Genomic DNA, 18,022 nt, shown 5'->3' on the forward strand with positions numbered 1-18,022 from the left:
GGACGCCCCGCGAGCCCTGCGTGCAGAGGCCCGAGCTTAGTGTGGCCTGCAGGCGCGGGCACTGCGGGCCCCGCGGGGCAAACCGTGGTCCCTGCGGACAAGACGCTGTCAGCAACGGTCTGCACGGCCCATTTGTAAAGGTGACAAGCATGCTAAGACCACGAAGTTCAGGGAAACCAGCCATAACCTTGATATGTTTACAATTTTGTGTACAAAGTAATAAAATAGCAAATGGGCGTTCCGAAGACAGCGGTGGGGGATGGGCCCACGTGAGCTGTCACTGCGGGACGGAGCTTCAGGTCAGCTCCCTCCCTGCTGACCACATCCCGGCCCCTCGTTCACAGACAGGCGGGTTAGCTGTGAGAGGCCCCCCAGGCAGCGCCGTCGAGACACCAAGGCCACGTGGGGCAGAAGCGGCTCACGGGCAGCCCTGGAGTGGAGTTCAAGAGCGGGTCTGCCCGCGGCCACCAGGCTCTAGGAGGGGACGGGAGCAGACGGCAGGCCTGCACGGGGAGGCGGTGTCACTGTGGGCACCGCCACCCGAGACATGGGAGAGGAAGGGAGGGTATGAGAGTCTTACCATGACGTAGAAGGTGGTGACCACGTTGAGCGAGGACGCGAAGATGGAGCTCATGGTTTTCACCGAGGGCTCGTCCAGACTGTCGTAGGTGGGCAGAACCTGGCTGTGTAAATACAAGCGCCTTCAGAGAGCAGCTCCCAGAGACAGACACGCCCTCCCGGGCTGCTGGCCCCCAGCCCACATCTCTGCCGCCTCCCTTCCCACCACTCGCCCTGTGCAACTCAGAGCCGAGGCCACATTTCATCTCACTGGGGGGCGGGGACAGAGTCCAGGGCGCGCCGCCCGCTCAGAGCCCTCCCCAACACGCTCCCCATAGACACTTGACAAGTGCCACAGAGCGAAAGGCCATTTGTCCCCGAAGTGGGAGCACGACCGCTCCAGGGAGCGCCGGGCCGGGCTGGGGAGGCCGTTTACAGGGAGAGCAGGAAGCGGTTCAGAGCATCGCTGTCAAGAGGCTGGAAAGGTAAACAAACACGAGCCGGCCTGGACGCCCGCCCATCTCCGCGCCGGCGCTTGGAGCCACGCGAACGGCAGATGGCGGGGGAGCGGCTTCTGCCCCAGGGCCCCCGGCCAGCCGCACAGAGCTGCCGGGTGAGACAGGGATGTGTCCACGTGGCTCTCCTGCTTGCGAGACGCAGAAAGGGGCAGGGGACCAGGAGGTCTGGGCGCAGCCCCTGACAGAGAGCACGGGGTGGCCTCTGCTGGGGCTGAATGGAGGGGCGGCCGCTCTCCAGTCCCATCTGCTGCGGTCCCACTGGGCTCGCAGCCGTGGCCAGAGGTCGCCCTGTGCGCGAGCCCAGCACAGGCCCCACAGCGCTGGGAGGGGGCGCATCAGGACAGAGACCGCTGGCGAGGAATGAACAAGCACAGCGGGCGGTGGAGCCAAACCCCAAAACCGCCTTTAATGAATGAGATGCAAACTAAGGGAACACACACTAACTCTACCGCCGAGCGAACGGCCGGAACAGGTGGGGAGACCTGGCTCGCAGCAGCTGCCTCTCAGTACCCCACGTGTGCACGGTCTCCTCACGCCACCCTCAGTGGGCAGGGGTCACCCACGGACCACGAGGCCACAGGGAGATGGCAGAGGACCTGCAGGGGAAATGGCACGAACGTCCTGTGGTCACTGACTCCTCGGGCTGGAGCGGGGCCGCACCAGGGAGCTTGGGGAGCAGAGACAGGTCGGGCCAGCGGCTTCCCTCCCCAGCCCCCCACACACGGGAGGCACCCAGGGCACTGTGCACAACACGTGCGAAAGGCCAAGGTGCCGACCCCCCCCAATCCTGTCTGTGCCCGAGGGACCCGATGGCGGAAGCCACAGACCCCCACGGCAGCCCACCTCAGCACCCACAGAGCGCTCACAGCCCCTCACCTTGCTAAGCGGCCCCCATGACTCAGTTTACCTGAGTTGGACGGAGCCTTCCCCACGCGGCCCCAGGCACACCCTTCCTGCTCCTCCATGCCCGGCGCTCCCTGCACCTCTCTGGGCGGGGGGCCTGGTGGTCCTGCCCCACCAGCACTCAACATGAAGACAGACCAGAAGGGCCACACGGCGGTGGCAAAGCAGGGACCTGGCCGTCCCTGCAACAAGGCGACCAGTCGCACAGACGGGGAACTGGCAGTCACCAGCAAGGCAGGCAGCAGCACATGCAGCAGGAAGAAAAGCTCCACCCCTGCCCTGGGACGCCGCCGCTGCCCCCTGGGTGACGTGGCGTCTCTGCAGGCCGACGTCCTGTGAGCCACAGCATGAGCTGTGCTTGCGACCCCCCGGGACCTGCAGTCTGACCCTGAACCGAACCCGACAGAGGCGCACTGGCTACTACACGGCCACCGCCTGAACACACCAACCACAGTTCATTCCTAAAAAAGCAAACGCGAGACAAGAGAGGCAACTGGTAACCAGGTACCGGTGAGAGAACATAACTTCCGTCACCGATTATAAAAGGGACATTGAACAGCAAGAGTGAGCAAGTTCTGGAGGAAACCGAGCCGCCAAGAGAGACGAGAAGAGAGGATGACGACGCGGCTCCCGCGTGTGGGTGAAAACACGCCTTGTCACTGATTTACGACTGGCGCGATCCTGCCCGCCGGAGCGACGGGGGCCCGTTCTGCCAGCCCCCGGCACACCGATGGTCTTTTCCCGTCCGCACAGGATTTACACCTCTCTGGAGAGTGCTGCCGCTCCGGGCGGGCACGAATCACTGGCGCTCGTCTCTGGCGGAGAAGGTGGCGCTGCCGGAAGCATGGGAGCAGCCCGATCTGCACCCGCGGGGCTCCGCGCGCCAGCGAGAAGGCGCGCGCACCTGCACGCACGCGCACGGGCCTCTGGAAGCGTCCCAGCGACCCTCGAGTCCACGTTTGTGCAACTTCCCTTTTTTTTTTTTTCCCCGACTTCCTTTTAAATATCCTGCTCCCACGAACAGCTAACTTCTGGCAAAACGCTCGGGACTCTGCGGATCAGATGGTTTGGGCTGTTGCGCACCCCCCACAGCCAGCTCGTCTCGTGGGGGACTTGGCAAGCCGGGTGCTCTCACCAGCAGTGCTGGCGACACAGCTCGGGAATAAACTCAATTTCTCTATGTAAAAAACATATAAAAATGTAACTAATCTCCCTCAACGCGGAGGCGGGGAAAGGTCATGACTGAACAGAACACGCCCCTTCAGTGGCCTGTTACCCAGTTAAAACAGATGACGCCCATCGCCAGCATCACACCCACCCACGCCAACTGTCCTGCCACAGGGGACCCCAGAGCGGCGGGACTTACGACTGGCAAGCAAAGGACATGCCGAAGATGGGGATGCAGCGGAAGACGCCCTCCCAGCGGACGTAGCTGACGTGGCGGAGCCACTGTCCCCCAAAGAGGCCATGCTTGAGCGAAGACAACAGGATCTGTATGAGGAGGAGAAAGGTTCGAGGAGACGTGTCGGCCACCACAGGCTTAGACCAGGCTGGGCCCAGCGCTGGTGCCGCCGTGGAGAGGAGGTGGGTGACGGCGTGTGGCGCGCCCTGCTGCCCACCTCAGCCCGCGTGCTCCCCACAACGTAGCCACCGGGGGGAGGGCGGGGAGTGTGCACTGACCCAGCTCCTGCTCTCTGCTGGGCTACAAGAGGAGCACTCGCCGCAGAGCCCGCCTGGCACTCGGGGGCGACAGCCCGAAAAGGGGCCGCTGAGTGCAGACAGTAAGCAATGGCCCACTCAGCGTGCCCGCCCCAGTTGCCTCGGGTGGCAGGTAGACCCCCACCTGGGTAGGTCCTTCCCCATCCCTGCACAAACGCTCTAAAGGACAAATGCATGAGAACGGCTGTCTGAAGAGCAGTAGGTGAGCGTCACGGCCTGGCACTTACGACTGGGGGCCTCTGGGCACGCCCCCGGCGCTCGGCCGTCTAAGGAAAGCCAACCACAGAGACCGCCAGGTTCTGATCCCGGGGAAAGATCGTTTGTGACCGTGCCAGCGAACGGGCAGGCGGGGGGCTCCCACTCAGCCTCCATGCGCTCGGTGAGGACCGGATGCTCTGGGCACCCGCCCCACATGGGCCCCTCCTACCTCCTCGCGTGGAAAGGCTCACTCAGAAAACTGCCTGCCCGGTGGCCAACCGCTGGCACTGTGACCCCCGGCCACAAACCCACATAAAACCCTTCGCTGCATGACCTTCGCTTCCCAGCGGCCCAGCTTCAGGCCCCGAGCTGAAACCTGCATCCACCGGGCTCATGTCACTTCCTAGGCCCCAGCCACTTTCCCGTCATCCCCAGAGGCAGCCGGCAGCCGACACTCACCACGAGCATGAACATGGTGTAGAAGATGAGGGCCATGGCGCTGAAGGACTGGATGGAGGCCATCACGTTCCGCTGCAGGCTCAGCGGGAGCACTATGCACAGGGACACCATGAAGAGCAGGAACACTCGGAAAGTGCCAATCACCTGGGGGAACCGAGCGCGAAGCTGGACAGGCGTCACCCAGGAAGTCCCCTGTGCTTCCCGCCCAAAGGCCCAGCCGGCGTCAAGTCCACGCCACTGGTCTCAGCCGGAGGGTCTGAGATAGGGGCTTGCGGGGGTGCCACATGAGCATTCTAAGACACCGGACGCTGCAGAGGGTCCTTACCGGAATCCCACACAGCCGAGCAAAGAAGTTGGACCCCAAGTCACCAATGACAACGTAGAAGGCAACACAGGTCCCCATCATCAGGCCGATCATGCTGCGAAGAAGGAAGGTGCGGTTTTGATGACATTTCATAGGGGTCCGTGGCCTCACCATGGTCAGAGCCGGGCCCCTCGGCTGAGGCCCAGGCTTGGGCTGTGCTCGTGGTCTGGGAGGGACCCCGATGCCCGGTCCCCACGGACCACTGCTGGCACGTGACTATGCAAGGCCGAGCTAAATGAAAGATGGGGCGCATAGGACGCTCCGCTCCACCTGGCCTTTCCCTGGGGGGCTCACGTTCTCCTCGCCACAGGAAGGGCTCGACGTCCTCTCAGGGGCTGCAGAAATGCACTGTGACATCAGACAGGTGACAAGACAACCCAGGAATCGAAGCCTAAAAAGGCATTCTCCCGGCGATTTTTCATCTCATAAAATTTTACTCCAAAGGGAGAAAAATATGACATCTACACCTAATGCCACCTTGATGTGACAGCGTTTGAGGTGGGAGGTATAAGTTTTGGGACCAGCACTGAGAGGCTAACTATGACTGAGGGAATGCGATTTTGCTATGTTCCCAAGTTTTCCATTTTTCATAACATCCTTAGTGAGACTTAAACAAGGCTTTCCGCCTTGACACTAATCATTTCAAGGGTATAACAAATTGAATTTTCAAATATTTAGTAAGCAACACTTCAGAAGAACATGGTAAGTTACGGACTCATCCACATGTGAAGCATGGCACTCATTGTGTCAGGTTTCTCTCTGGCTACCGGTGAGGGAGGGAGCGCGTCACCAAGCAAAGGGCACGTCTACCTGGTCTCCACCAGCACCTTCCCGACTCTTCCATAGGCGAGCAGCGCTAGTGCAAAAGAAGAGAGGGTTAGTGCTCACTCCGCCAGTGTGCGCGGCACGTCAGGGAAGGCGTTCCTGAGACAAGCCACGAAGGGCAAGCTGACAAGACCCACTGGTCTGCAGCTCCACGGGCGTGAGCGGGATGTGTGTTCATTTTGGTCCCGTGATCTTTTCAGATCTACAATCGACAAATGAAAAACAAATAAAACAAGAACAAAGCAAGGGAAGCCAAGCAGATTGGTTTTTTTCGCTGAGGAGGGGAGGGGAGGGAAAAGAAAAGACCTCCCTGCTAGGAACGTAAAGAAGTCGCCGTTTCCCTACATGGCAAGCGGGAGGCGGCCTGTGTGTCGCAGGCCTGGACAGGCGGGAACAGAGCTGAGGCGTGCCCAGAAGGGCCCAGTCGGCCTCAGCCCCAGCCTGGAGTGCCCAGTTTCCACAACCGGCATGGAGGGCCTGGCTAAAGACGCGTATGTTCACTCTCTGATTTCAGGAAAAAATTTAGATAATGCTTCCCATATGGCACTTTGAGACAAGAGGGGACAAGTGCTCTTGGAAGGCCCGCCCCCTTTCAAGGCAGACAGTGAAGGAGCCTCGCTGGGGACCAATGCGTCTCACACACCGCGTGTCCTATGGTGTGGCGGGGGGGCACCCGTCCTTCCTTGCTGACCACGGAACTGCTTGCAGCGGACTCGGCCAGGCCCCGCCCAGCACCTAACAGGGCCCACCCTGCAACCCCGCCACGGTCCAGTGCAATGGGGACAGAGGGGAGTCCGAGTCTCCCGGAAGCAACCAGAATGGGGTGCAAGTGACAGTATGGCCCCAGCTTCCAGCCCCTTTTCCTCCCTCACCCGGGCCAGGGACCCCCGGGAGCTTCGGAAACAGGACGCATGCAGAATGGTTGGCGTGAAGGAGTCCAAAACACCCAGCTACGGGCGAGCGGACGAGGTGGCCTGTGCGGGTCCCTCTGGCCTTCCCTGCTATCTGACCACTGGGCGGTGACTAGATGGTGACTCGCGTCTCAGATGTGCCCAACGAACCCCACTGCATCCCAGAGCACCCGAACCTGGCAGGTCCTTGCACCTGATGCTGATCGAGGTCAAGTTGAGAGCTTCAAACCTAAGGACTCCAGAGAGCAGACGGCGGCCCAAGGCCCTGCTGTCGCCGACAGGGAGGCCCCCCAAGCATGTCAATGACAGCCGTCAGGCAGCACACCCTGGACGTGACATAAAGCCACATGCCATAAATGCAGAGGTGGCGTGATCCACTCCAGCCTCCTCTGAAGGAAGCTCTGCACCAACAGTGAGTGCCGAATGCTCACAGCACCTTCCCCGGGCGGTTCCAGGACACGCCTGCAGGCTGGACGAGGCGGCAAGGGTCCTCGAGGTCAGAGGGCCGAGTCGGGAGGCCGCACTTCTTCACCCAGGAAGACACAGTCGGCTCCCAGGACGAGCTTGGGGGCGCCTCCAAGGTGCAGCCATGCCGAGAGGGGCCTGGTGTTCCAACCCCCCTGTCCTCCCTCTATCCTTCACTGGGCCAGGACCCCACACACACACCACTACCCCACACACAATGCTGCAGGAGTCAGTTCCTCAGCGACCTCTGATTCTGAGTCTCAAGCACAAAGGCCTGGCGGCCCACTACCCCTCAGCCTCCTGCCTGGCGTGGCCCCAGGAGGGCGGGGGTCCCTGGCCTGTCCTCCAGCCCCTTCGCAGCCAGAGGGTGGGCACGCATGTGGGAAAGGACTTTCCAAGCAAGCAACCCGGGCGAGGACTATTCAGAGGGTCAGGCCTTCCCCCCAGTGTGACGGACGCTCCAGCCCCTACCCAGAGCACTCGGGGCGAGGCCAGCACTGGGTCTGGAGAAACTGGCCAGCCTTTGCCTTGGGGAGGCCAGGCAGCAGCCACCCTGGCCCCCCGACACTGGGTCAGCGTCTTCTCTGGGGGCCACAGCCTGGCCCATGGCCCTGAGGCTGCTGCGTCGGAGCTGACTCGAGTCTTGCCACATTCAATCAGGACCCCGGCCCCACTCCCACCCTCGCCCGCAAGGGGACAATAAAAACGTACTTCATAAACAAAAGGCGGCAGGGTGCAAAGCCCCCGGTGTAGCAAAGCTTGGTTTTACGGCTCTCATTTCCCGAGCCAGGTAACCAACTGTGCAGGTCACACATCCTAGGACGGGCTGGAGAAGCTGCTCTGAACGGGCCTCTGCAGCCCAGCCCAGGAGTGTGACCAGAACGACAGACACCCCCCGGAACCGACCGGACTCTGCGGCCGGGGCCTCGCTGCTCACAGCTGCGGGCTCAGATCATGGGCCCTGGAGCGCGGGTCTAGGGCACGGAGCACTGGAGGCAGCTGGCGAGCCGGTACTCGTGAACCCCATGATGCCGAGCCTGGAAGAGGCCTCGGGAAGGGACGGGCTGCAGGGCCGAGGAGGGCAGGCGAGAAGTGGACGGAACTCACAGACGCGGCCCGGCAGTAGCAAACGAGGCAGTGCAGGCACGAACACCCCCGACAAAGAGCCGCCAGTGCCGACTCCCCAGACCGGCCAAGTCCATTCCGCAGCACGCGCCGCGCGCTGTGACCACGCGCTGTGACCATCGCCAGGGGCTGAGCAAACGGGAACAGCCGCAAACTGACATCTGCCTGTCCGGGAATCGCATGAGGTTTAGATGGGCTACTTGCTGGAGCTCCACCAGCCGCTCCGGGCACTGCTGAACTAGCCCGGCACTGTCCCCAGGTCTAGACGGAGGCCATCTGTCCTTTTTCTTGCCCTTGTAGTTGCCCAGTGGACAACACGGCACAGGGGGATCTGCGGACCCAGGCTGTCTGACCTGGGGGACTCTGCGGAAGCCATCTTGTTTGGTACCAAGACATAATGGGAGACCGCTAGGTTCCGTTACCTTTCTGCTTCTAGCAGTCAGCCTCGGGCGGCGTCACCCCAGCAGTTAAAGGTAGGGCCCCCAGCCACGGGCAAGGGTGTACAAGGGCGACCGTCTTCCAGGCTTTCGCATCTAGCCAAAGCAGTCTGCCTGCTCAAGGACTTGCTAAGAATGACAGTCAGCCTCCCCAGCGCAAGGTCACCTGCCACTTCCAACACAGCCACAGGAACCCCACTGTACAGAGACCCTCAGTGGAGAGAGAAGGGTCACCCCAAGAGCCCGGCCCTGCAGATGGAGTAAGGGGCCGCCATGACGCACATTTCATCCCCAGCTAAATTAGGGGTCGCTATGGGTCAAGCATGGCTGGTAACGATCCCTTCCTCAGGTGACTCCAATGACAACCTCTTGACAGCACCGTCCTCACCGGGGGACGGGAGCGCCCTTCGGAGCCAAGGGCAGGACGCACGCGAGTGTCTTGGTGCCGACGCAAAGCAGGCGAGCTGGAAGGGGCGACAGGCCGCGCTGCCTGCCGGGAGCCCGCACGTGCGCTGCATTCGGCCCCAAACTCTGCGCTCCACCCCCTCTCCCCACCCCCTGTCCCGCGACCGCTGTGAGGCGAGGGCCAAGGCGGGCCTCCTCGAGGGGACCTAGTGGCCCGGCCGCACGCCGGCTGGGGCGTCAGGGGCTGTCACCGGAGGCCGGACACACCAGCCAGCTCCTGAGCCACACGTGTTGGTATTTCAACACCCACGGCGAGCGTCCCACGGACAGAGCAGGGCCGAGAGGTTCCGCAGAGAGCGCGGCGGGAAAGTGGGGGCCCCCAGGGCTGGGCCGCCCGGCAAACAGTCCAGACTGAAAGGAAGCGGAAAGCGCAGCTCAGCTGACATCAAAGGAAGGAAGGAAAACGAGAAGAAACTGCAGCCCATAGCATCAGGGGACAGAGAACGCCACTGAGCAGGCAGGTGACTTGATCCCGGCCACAAGCCTGCCCAGGGACAGTGTCCTCCATGACCCTCGGAGTGCGGGAGGGGGAGCGAGGCCCTGAGGGGCAGCGCGGGGAAGAGGGCGGGAGGCTCAGGGCCACGGAGGGGCAGGCCCTGAGCGGCTCCGCACGCGGGTGGGGAGCTGCGGCTTCTGCTGAGCGTGGAGGGGCCTCTCTGTGCCTAGCTGCTTAAAGGAGAGACGGGAGACCAGGGCGGGGCGGGGAGCCTTCACCACAGACTCAGTGGCACCTCAAGTTTGCAGCGTGGACTACAGTAACAGTCGTCAAAAATCGCACTAAATTTTAAAATAAGGAAAAATTGCTGTTCAAGGAGTCTTTAAGGGCACAGTGGAAGGAGCGCGGACAGAGGAGCGCGGCCCGCCCCGACCCAGGACGCCGCGCTTCCCGAGAAGGCGCTCACCCAGGCCGGCGTAGGTCCTCCGTTTGCTCAGGCTGGCGGATTTCACCAAGAACATGCAGGACTGGTGCGTCATCCAAGAGCAGAAAACCAAGAGCAGGGCCCCCAGGACGATGCCACACTGGGGGGTGGAAGAAAACGAGGCGGTGACGGAGCAGAACAGCCGTCTGCACGCCACGCGCCGGCGCGCGGCTTCGAAGGGCCCCCCACTCCCCTGCCCCCCCCGCCCCACACCAGAAGGGACCATCTCCTGGGACGTGGGGGTCACTCGCTCGGTCCAGGGACACAGATCTGTGGGTGATCCTGAGAGCGCCAAGGACTGTCTCCTTCTCCGCTCCTCCGAGAGCCGTAATAAACGGCTCGGTGGTGCCCCCCTCGTGCTCTGCACGCCCCCTAAAGTGTGCCACTTCCTAGCCACTTGGATCAACAGCTAGGAGTGGTAAACACATTCTGGAAGGAAGAGATTAAAAATGACATTTACGCCTTTCTCGTAAGTTAAACAGACACGTACCATCTGACCGAGCAATTGCATTCCTAGGTATTTACCCAAGAGAAATGGAAACACGTGTTCATGCAAAAACCTGAAAGCCGATGTTTATAGCAGGTTTATCTGTAATCCAAAAACTGAAGAAACAACCCAAATGTCCCACTAGCATCCGCTAGAGCTGAACGCGCACACGTCCCACGACACAGCTCTTCACTCAAAGGTAAAAATACCTGACAGAGCCACAGACCCGGACTCTGAACCTGCGCATGCGCGTCCACAGAGCCCCAAACAGGGAACACCGCGGCGCCCGGCAAACCGGGGGATGACCGAACCCCGTACACCCCTACAGTGGGCCACTGGCCGGACGTGAACATGAACGCGCCATGTGATTCCAGTCACATGAAGTAAAGCAGACACCAAGGTCTGGGTGGCAGCGGTGGGCCTGTGGGAGGGAGCCAGCGACCGTAGGGGTCTCGGCGAGGCTGCGCTCCTTAATTTGAAACTAGCTACCTGTTTGTTCACTTTATGAAAATTCATCAAGAGCCCACCTAAAACGTGAGCACTTTTCCGCGTGCACATTATCCTTCAATAAGATGTTAATGTTTCAGAAAGCACCAAAATTACTAAAACCAAACAAAAAACCCAAAACCAAAACTTTTTCAATGACGTGGCTGCCAGACACTGCGATGGCACATCCCCAACTTGCCCGCTTGCCTCCCACTCTGCTCTTGCCAGGGGCTTCTCCAGAGAAGGTGCCAAGTCCACCAGGCACGGCCGTCCTAATTCTGCCAGGCCCTTGGGACAGGTGAACTCCTGCCGTTCCCGGCCGGTGGACGGGCCTCCGCCACTAAGCTGCGGCTCTTCCTGGGCAAGTCAATCTGGCCCACGTCTAACACTCTGGCTGGGGCCTTGTGCTCACCATCCAGAAGATACTCAAAGTCTGTGGACGGCCCGATCTCCTGGCCCCACAGCGTTATTCCCCAGGCGTCTACAGAGAGCCCTGCCACGGGGGCACTTCCCACACAGGCATCAAGGCTGGCAGACGTGCACCGCCAGCCAACTACACGACCCAGGACGCAGTTGTGCTAGGGGGACAGGCAGTGCTTGAAACACCCAGAGCCGGCCACCCACGCTAGGATTTACAGCGCCCAAATGCAGACGCTGCCCCAGGGGGCACGACGCCACCAGCTCACCCTCCCACACTGCCTGCAGAGCCTCAGCCAACGTGCCTGCCAGCCAAGTCGGAGCAGAGACTCACACGGGAACCCTAAACACATGCTCACCCCGTCTGGGTGAAGCACTCGAGGTGAGGGATCAAAACCCCCGGATTAAAAAAAAAAAAAAAAGTTTTTTGCTATTTTTATCCAAAAGACCCTAAATATGAAAAAAAGCAAAGTGTCCGTTAATCTAAAATTAACTACTGGTGCCATTTTCAGGTCCAAAATGTCCATCTTATTTTCTTCTTTCTACCTGTTTGGTTTCATCACACAAGCCTGGTCTTGGTGGACTTGACCTTCCCCCACGGCCCACTCCTCCTTTCAGGGAATCTTATCCAGGTGGAAGAGCCGGCCAACCTCCCTCTTCCGGAGTACCAAGAGCCTGTTTATTTGTGGACCGTTGAAACAGAAGCCAGATGAACCCCCACCTCAGAACAGTGGCTTTCTTTCACGAGGCATTTAGTGCTGGCACCAGACCGATTTTTTAACATTTCAGATTTTTCCAACTGAGGTGACACTCGCCTGTGGCGAAACGCACAGACCGAAAGCGTGCAGCCTGGCACCCTCTGCAATCGCCTTGCAACCCACGCCCCGGCCTAGTTCCAGGGCCTGCGAGACCTGAGGGGCTGTGCTCCCGAACGCAAGAGTGGCGGGGTCAGAGCTTTAAAAACCGCCGCGAAGGTGACAGCCACTCCTCGCGCCGCTGTCCGCTTGCCGCCCTGCGCGGCTGCCCGCACAGCTTCGGCTGCAGTCGGCGCTGGGCGAGCCTCCCGCCTCCAGGCTCCTGCTGCAGACCCCGGGCGGCGCTCCGCTTCCGCGGCGCGGAGGGCAGAGGGCCGGGGGCGGGTGAGCCCACCGGACTCACCTGTTTGAAGCAGAAGGGCATGGTGAGGACGCTCACCCCGACGATGCTGTTCACTACGTTCATGATCAGCCCCCAGTTGGAGGCGGCGGCCGCGGTCATGGCGCGCGGTCTGGGGCCCGGGGGCCCGGGTGCGAGGCGCCGGGACCACGGCGGGCGCGAGGCCCTGAGGGGGACCGGCGGCTGCCTGGAGGAGGCGGCCTTGCGGGAAGGCGGCGGGGACAGTCAACCTCTGGACCCCCCCAGACCCCGCGGCCGCCTCATGGCATCCTCCCCCGCTCACTCCCGCTGGCCGCCTCTGCGTCCCCGCGCCCGGACCCGGAAGAGCCGCCAGCGCCAACTAGGCACACCTCAGCCCGACTCCGCGGCCGCCCCGGGGCGCACACTTCCGCCTGCCGCGGGCTCCCCTGCCCGGAAGTGACGGTACGGGGCGGGGCCTGAGGGGGAGGGGCCCAGCTGGCCGAGACTGGGCGGGGCCTGGCGTGGAACTGCGGCGCTCTGTGGGCGGAGCTAGGTAATCGCGAACCAATGAGAGGCAAGGTCGGGTCTGCGAGCGGGGGCTGGGGGCGGGGCCGGCGGCGGTGCACCTGTGCTGTTCGCTGCGGCGGTGCTCTCGCAGAGCTGGGCTGCTGAGCGCCGCCTGACCGGGGCTGGAGGGCTGGGGACTCGCCCCGCAGAGCCGCCATTCTGAAGGGCAGTGGAGAGCAGGAGGAAAAAGGCTGCGCCGCGCCTTCTGGAGAGGAGCAGGGTTTCGAGGGTTTATTTTTAACAATTACGCCCAGGACAGTTTCGGAAGCTGTGCTTGGTGCCCTGGGCGCGGGAGCGGTGGCCTTCACTGTAGGAACTAACCCCTTAACCTGTTCGGAGGAGTTAGCACCTACATTTTACGAATGAGACAATGAGGCACGGAGAGGTTTGGTGACTCAGCTAGGGTCACAAAGCTCTCTAGAGGGGGCGTGGGGATCTGCTCCCCCGACTGGCGCCCTTCAGAACTGCGCCGGAGCAGCGCGAGAAGAGAATCTGACATTCCGATATTAAAAGCGTAGAGGAAATACCGTGCGAGAACAGGAGAGGTACAGACTCATAGATTTCTAGAGAAATCTAGGAAAGGTCTCAAGAAGGAGGTGGCTTCTCGGCTAGGCCTTGAGGGCCAAATAGGAATGGAGAATGGAGAGGGCTTTGGAGAGGGGAGAGAATAGAGAATGGCCTTGATACAACTGTGAGTTCCTGACACCTGGCAGATGCTCACTATGTGTAGAGACAGGAGGGCTGGGAAAGGCCTTCTCAGGAAGAAGCAGTAGTTCCAAGGCTGGTAGTGTGCACGGGGAGAATCAAAGGCTGCTGGGAGAGGATGGGGACCATGTTTGTAGGTACATGGAGGACCTCTCCTCGTGGAGAAGAGACCGATTCCTCAGCTCCCAGAAGTAGAGCCACTGGGTAAGGCTCTGTCCTACCCCCAAGTGTGAGGGGAATAAGAGTAAATGCAGGGTAAAGAGTAAGTAAATTCAAACCCAAAATAATAAATGCCATTTATTCATTCTGTATAAATCAAGCATGCATTCTATAACCTGCTTTTTATTAATTGTGTAGTTTTTATGAAATATCCATGCAAGGCAGGACATGCATAACTTAAACGTATATTTTAACAAAGAAAAATACTCACAAACCCACCATTCAGCTTTAAGACCATTTTAGCAGAAACTTTGACATTCCCTTTGTTTCCTCCACAGTTTCACCTTCATTATCTCTCCACAGCCGTCCTGGGATCATCACTGTTCATTACTTTTCTTTAAAGCTTTACCACGTACAGATGTATCCCTAAACAGTCATGGGGAAGATTACTATTTTTCTCTTAATATTTATTCCACCTTCTAAATTTTGCCAACACATGCGGATGTCTAGAATAAAGAATACACTTCCCAGGCTCCCTAGCAGCTAGAGGTGGTCCTGTGACTAAGTTCTGACCAACGAGGAGTGAGTAGAAATGACAGGTACAACTTCTAGGTAGATTCTTAAAGGGTAGGTGGTCTGTCCCTTCCTCCTTCCTTCATCATGATGCTAAGAACCTAGAGGTGATGTTGGGGAGCCATCTTGGGCCATGTGGACTGTGGCGGAAGTGGAGCGGCAGCTGGGAGGAGCCTGGGTCCCTGGACAGCATGATGGATCGGAGCTGCCATCCCAGCCCCTGACCACTTCCTTCGGTCTGCTGCATGAGGAGCTGACAAACCATCTCGTTTGAGCCACTATTATTGGACTGTGTAATGAAGCCAAAGCTCTAGCCTAATTAATTCAGTAGCATATTGGGGTAGAGCGCTTTGCAGTTTTGACTTTTATACTAATGGATTTATACATGTAAATTCTTCCACAACTACCTTTCCGCCTCAACTTTGTTTGCAAGATTCACCATCATTTCGCAGGTACTCTGAGTCATTCATTCTCACTGTTCTATGGAAATCAGTTGTTTGAAAAGCCCAGGATGTTTGTATGTATCCATTCTCCTGCTGAGAGCACCTGAGTCTCTTCCGATTGCCTGCCACTATAAACAGTGACGCAGGGACATTGTGCTACTGGTTTCCTTAATATGTTGGAGTTTCTCTAGGGTAAATACCTAGAAGTGGAATTGCAGGTTCGAGCCTGTGCGTACCTTTGATTTTCCTAGCTATTGCCTGATTGCTCTTCAAAGCATTATAAGAGTTCTTGCTGGTTTACATCAGAGGCTGGAAAACTTTTTCTGCAAAGAGTCCGAAAGCAAACATTTTCTGCTTTGCTAGCCACAAGAATCTCCGTCACAACTATTCAATTCTGCCTTTGTAGCTCGAAGGCAGCCCTAGAGGGTACATAAACAAATGAGCATATCTGCATTCCCATAAAACTTTATTTACAAGAGCATTCGCTGGCCCATTTTGGCCCGAGGGCCACATGCTGTGGGCCTGTGCCCTATACTGTCATCAACACTTGGTATCATCAATTTGGCCAATCCAAGGACTAAAATGGAATCTCATTGTGGCTTTAATTTGTTCTCCCTGATGACAAGTGCGGTTAATCATCTGCTCCTATTTTCATTGTCCATCCCGATTTCTTCTGTGAAACGCTTGTTCGTTCTTGCCTGTTTTTCTAATTAGCTGTTTGTTCTTAGGAATGTTGAGGAGTCCGTTCTACATGCTTGATAACCACCCCGTGTCCCTTCGTTTGTGTTTGTCCGCTGTCTCCTCATTGTATTAGTTTTTCATTCCGTCCTAACAAATCACCGCGAAGTTAGCAGCTTAACCAACACAAATCCATTATCTTGCAGTTGGTGGCATGCGGTTCCTTCGGGCGGGAGGACCAAGGCCCCTATCTGCTTGCCAGTTGTAAAACGAGGGCCATTTCTAGCTTCTAGAGGCTGCCTGTTCCCTGGCTCATGGCCCCGCTCCCCCAACTGCAAAGCCAGCGTTGGGGGTAGAGCGTCAGCTCCTTCCGACATCAAATCTCCTCCACCCAGCCGGGAAAAGTTTGCCAATTTTAAAGGTTCGTTTGATTAGATGGAGCCCATCAGGATAATCCAGGATAATCTCCCCATCTCAAGGTCCGTAACCTTAATCACATCTGCAAAGTCCCTTTCGCCAAGTAAGGTAACATGTTCACAGGTTCCAGAGATTAAGGGGTCATGTCTTGGTGGGGCATCATTCTGCCTACCGCACTCGTGATGGCATCCAAGTTATGTTTCTTTAGCAGAAATTTTACAGAAGGGGTGCCAAGTTTTCTTTGTATCCTGTCAGGCGCTGCTCGGTTCTGGTTTGTCCCATTACCGGTGATGTTCTCTTTGTCACTTGAGTAGATAGGCTTCTCCATCATAAAGTTACCTCTTTCTCCTTCACAATGAGTGTATGGTTTGTGGGGAGGCACTTTTAAACTAAATATCCCAGTCCTTATCAACTTTCAATGTATTAATTTATCTACATCAGCGTGGACTCATGGCTTCTTATTTCATTTGATGGGCTACAATCCATCACTATCACCATTTATTTTGATCTCGAACTGTCCCAGATTTGGACCATGAGAGCCACTTCGGTCGGCTCCTGTGTCCTTTGATGTGTCCCGCTCGTCCCTCAGCAAGCACATCCTTGCTTTCTTGATCCACAAGATGTTCCTGGCTCATCGTGTCGTCTTCCTGGAATCAGTCTTTTCTCCCAGGAGCCCCGGCTTCTTCCGGTGGAGAGTGGTGATGAAGACCAGTAGTGAGCACACAGCCGTTCGGGCGCCGCTGCTGCTGGAAGACATGTGCGCGCACGCGAACACACGCGCCCACGCCAATGCCCCCAACTCCTCCCGGAGGCCCGGGGCCACCGCGTTCTTCCTGGCGGCCCCCTCCGTCCCTGTAACCTCCTGGCTAATGCTCCCCCACCTCACTCAGGCTCCCGTTGCTGCCCCGGGCTGCCGGCACCCCACCTGGACGCCCTCCCCACCCCCAGTCCCCTCGCCGCGACTCCCCCCCACATCTTAAAAAGTTTTAGGGCTGACGTGTAAAGCAGGAAAAGAAAGAGACAGAAAAAGGAACTGCCGTGGCCATTTTCGACCCTGCGCCCCTCCATACTCACGACCCACACCTGAGCTCGGTCACCTGAGCTGACGGGAGACCACTGTCCATGGGAGCCGTCTGTGTCTCCTGAAGGCTGTGTGACCCCGGGTATGTTAACGAACCTCTCTGAGCCTGCTCTGGGGCACCCTCCGCTGAAGCGGCAGCTCTCAGGGCAGCAGCTTTCCATTCGGTCCCTGGAGACGAGAGCCGCGGGCGCTGTTTGGGAAGGAGGAGGCTGGGCGCTGGGCGCTGGGGTCCTGGCTCTTGTGTTGGCCGCCTCTGTCTTCAAACAAGGGGGAGTGATGGCCACCTGGACGTCTGTGGTGAGGTGAAGGATCCCACGCAGGGCGGGCCGGGTGGCGCTTCACAAGGGATGAGTGCCCTCCCCCCTTCCCCTCCCTCTCCCCCCACCTCAGTCCTCACCAAAGAAACACAGGGACCCAGCCTGGGTTAAACCCACGTGGGAGCTGGGGCTGCTTCCAGGACCGGCTGGGGATGTGACCTGGGCTCCAGAAGAGCCGGCCTGCAGCTGGAGCATCCTGAGCAGCTGGGCACCTGCTCCGTCCTCCTGTCTGCAGGTGGAGAACGAGCCAGCTCATCCAGCTCCTCACCTGCGGTTGGCTGTGAGCTCAAATGTGAAGTCCCAACGGGGCCTGTTCCCTTCTCTCCCTGAGAGCGTCTTTTGGGGGGCATGCCCTGACTTTTCAACAGTATCTCCAACTTCCAAACTGAAGGCATGATGGGATGCCAAGACGGCCCCTCAGAAGTGGGTGTCAGGAACCCTGCGGGCCTGGGGTGACATGATTGCCTGGGAGCCAGGACTCTCGTCACCCAGACAGGCAGGGGTTAAACGTCTTCCAGCTGGAGTCTGAGTTGTCTGGAAACTTGAGTTCCCCTCCCCCCTCAGCTGGGTTCTCCAGGCTTCAGACCTTCTGGTCTGAGCAGAGCCTGAGGCGGCCCCAGACCCAGGGAGGAGACTGGCAGCCGCTGCCCACGGTCGGCATCCCTTGCTGCGGGCCGCGTGGGGGGCTGCACCCCGCCACGTTCACCCG

At 59.0% G+C, this 18,022-nt stretch overlaps 1 protein-coding gene across 3 annotated transcripts in view; it reads right to left on the reverse strand.

The window, feature by feature from the left end:
* SLC38A10 (solute carrier family 38 member 10) overlaps window positions 1–12,804 on the reverse strand; it is a 34,210-nt gene extending 21,406 nt beyond the window's left edge. For 2 of the 3 annotated variants that reach the window (XM_036222428.1, XM_016163721.2), the window contains exons 1-7: window positions 12,416–12,804; window positions 9,850–9,967; window positions 5,530–5,575; window positions 4,681–4,774; window positions 4,356–4,499; window positions 3,346–3,470; window positions 581–683 (exon numbers count right to left, since the gene is read on the reverse strand). In XM_036222428.1, the coding sequence (XP_036078321.1) occupies window positions 581–683; window positions 3,346–3,470; window positions 4,356–4,499; window positions 4,681–4,774; window positions 5,530–5,575; window positions 9,850–9,967; window positions 12,416–12,514 (729 nt within the window). In that variant the 5' untranslated portion in view covers window positions 12,515–12,804. The remainder of the gene's footprint in view (window positions 1–580; window positions 684–3,345; window positions 3,471–4,355; window positions 4,500–4,680; window positions 4,775–5,529; window positions 5,576–9,849; window positions 9,968–12,415) is intronic. The other variant, XM_036222429.1, reaches the window with a different exon arrangement.
* Window positions 12,805–18,022: the final 5,218 nt, after the last annotated feature.

The sequence above is a fragment of the Rousettus aegyptiacus genome, unplaced genomic scaffold (assembly GCF_014176215.1).
Source record: "Rousettus aegyptiacus isolate mRouAeg1 unplaced genomic scaffold, mRouAeg1.p scaffold_m13_p_6, whole genome shotgun sequence".
Taxonomy (NCBI): Eukaryota; Metazoa; Chordata; class Mammalia; order Chiroptera; family Pteropodidae; genus Rousettus; species Rousettus aegyptiacus.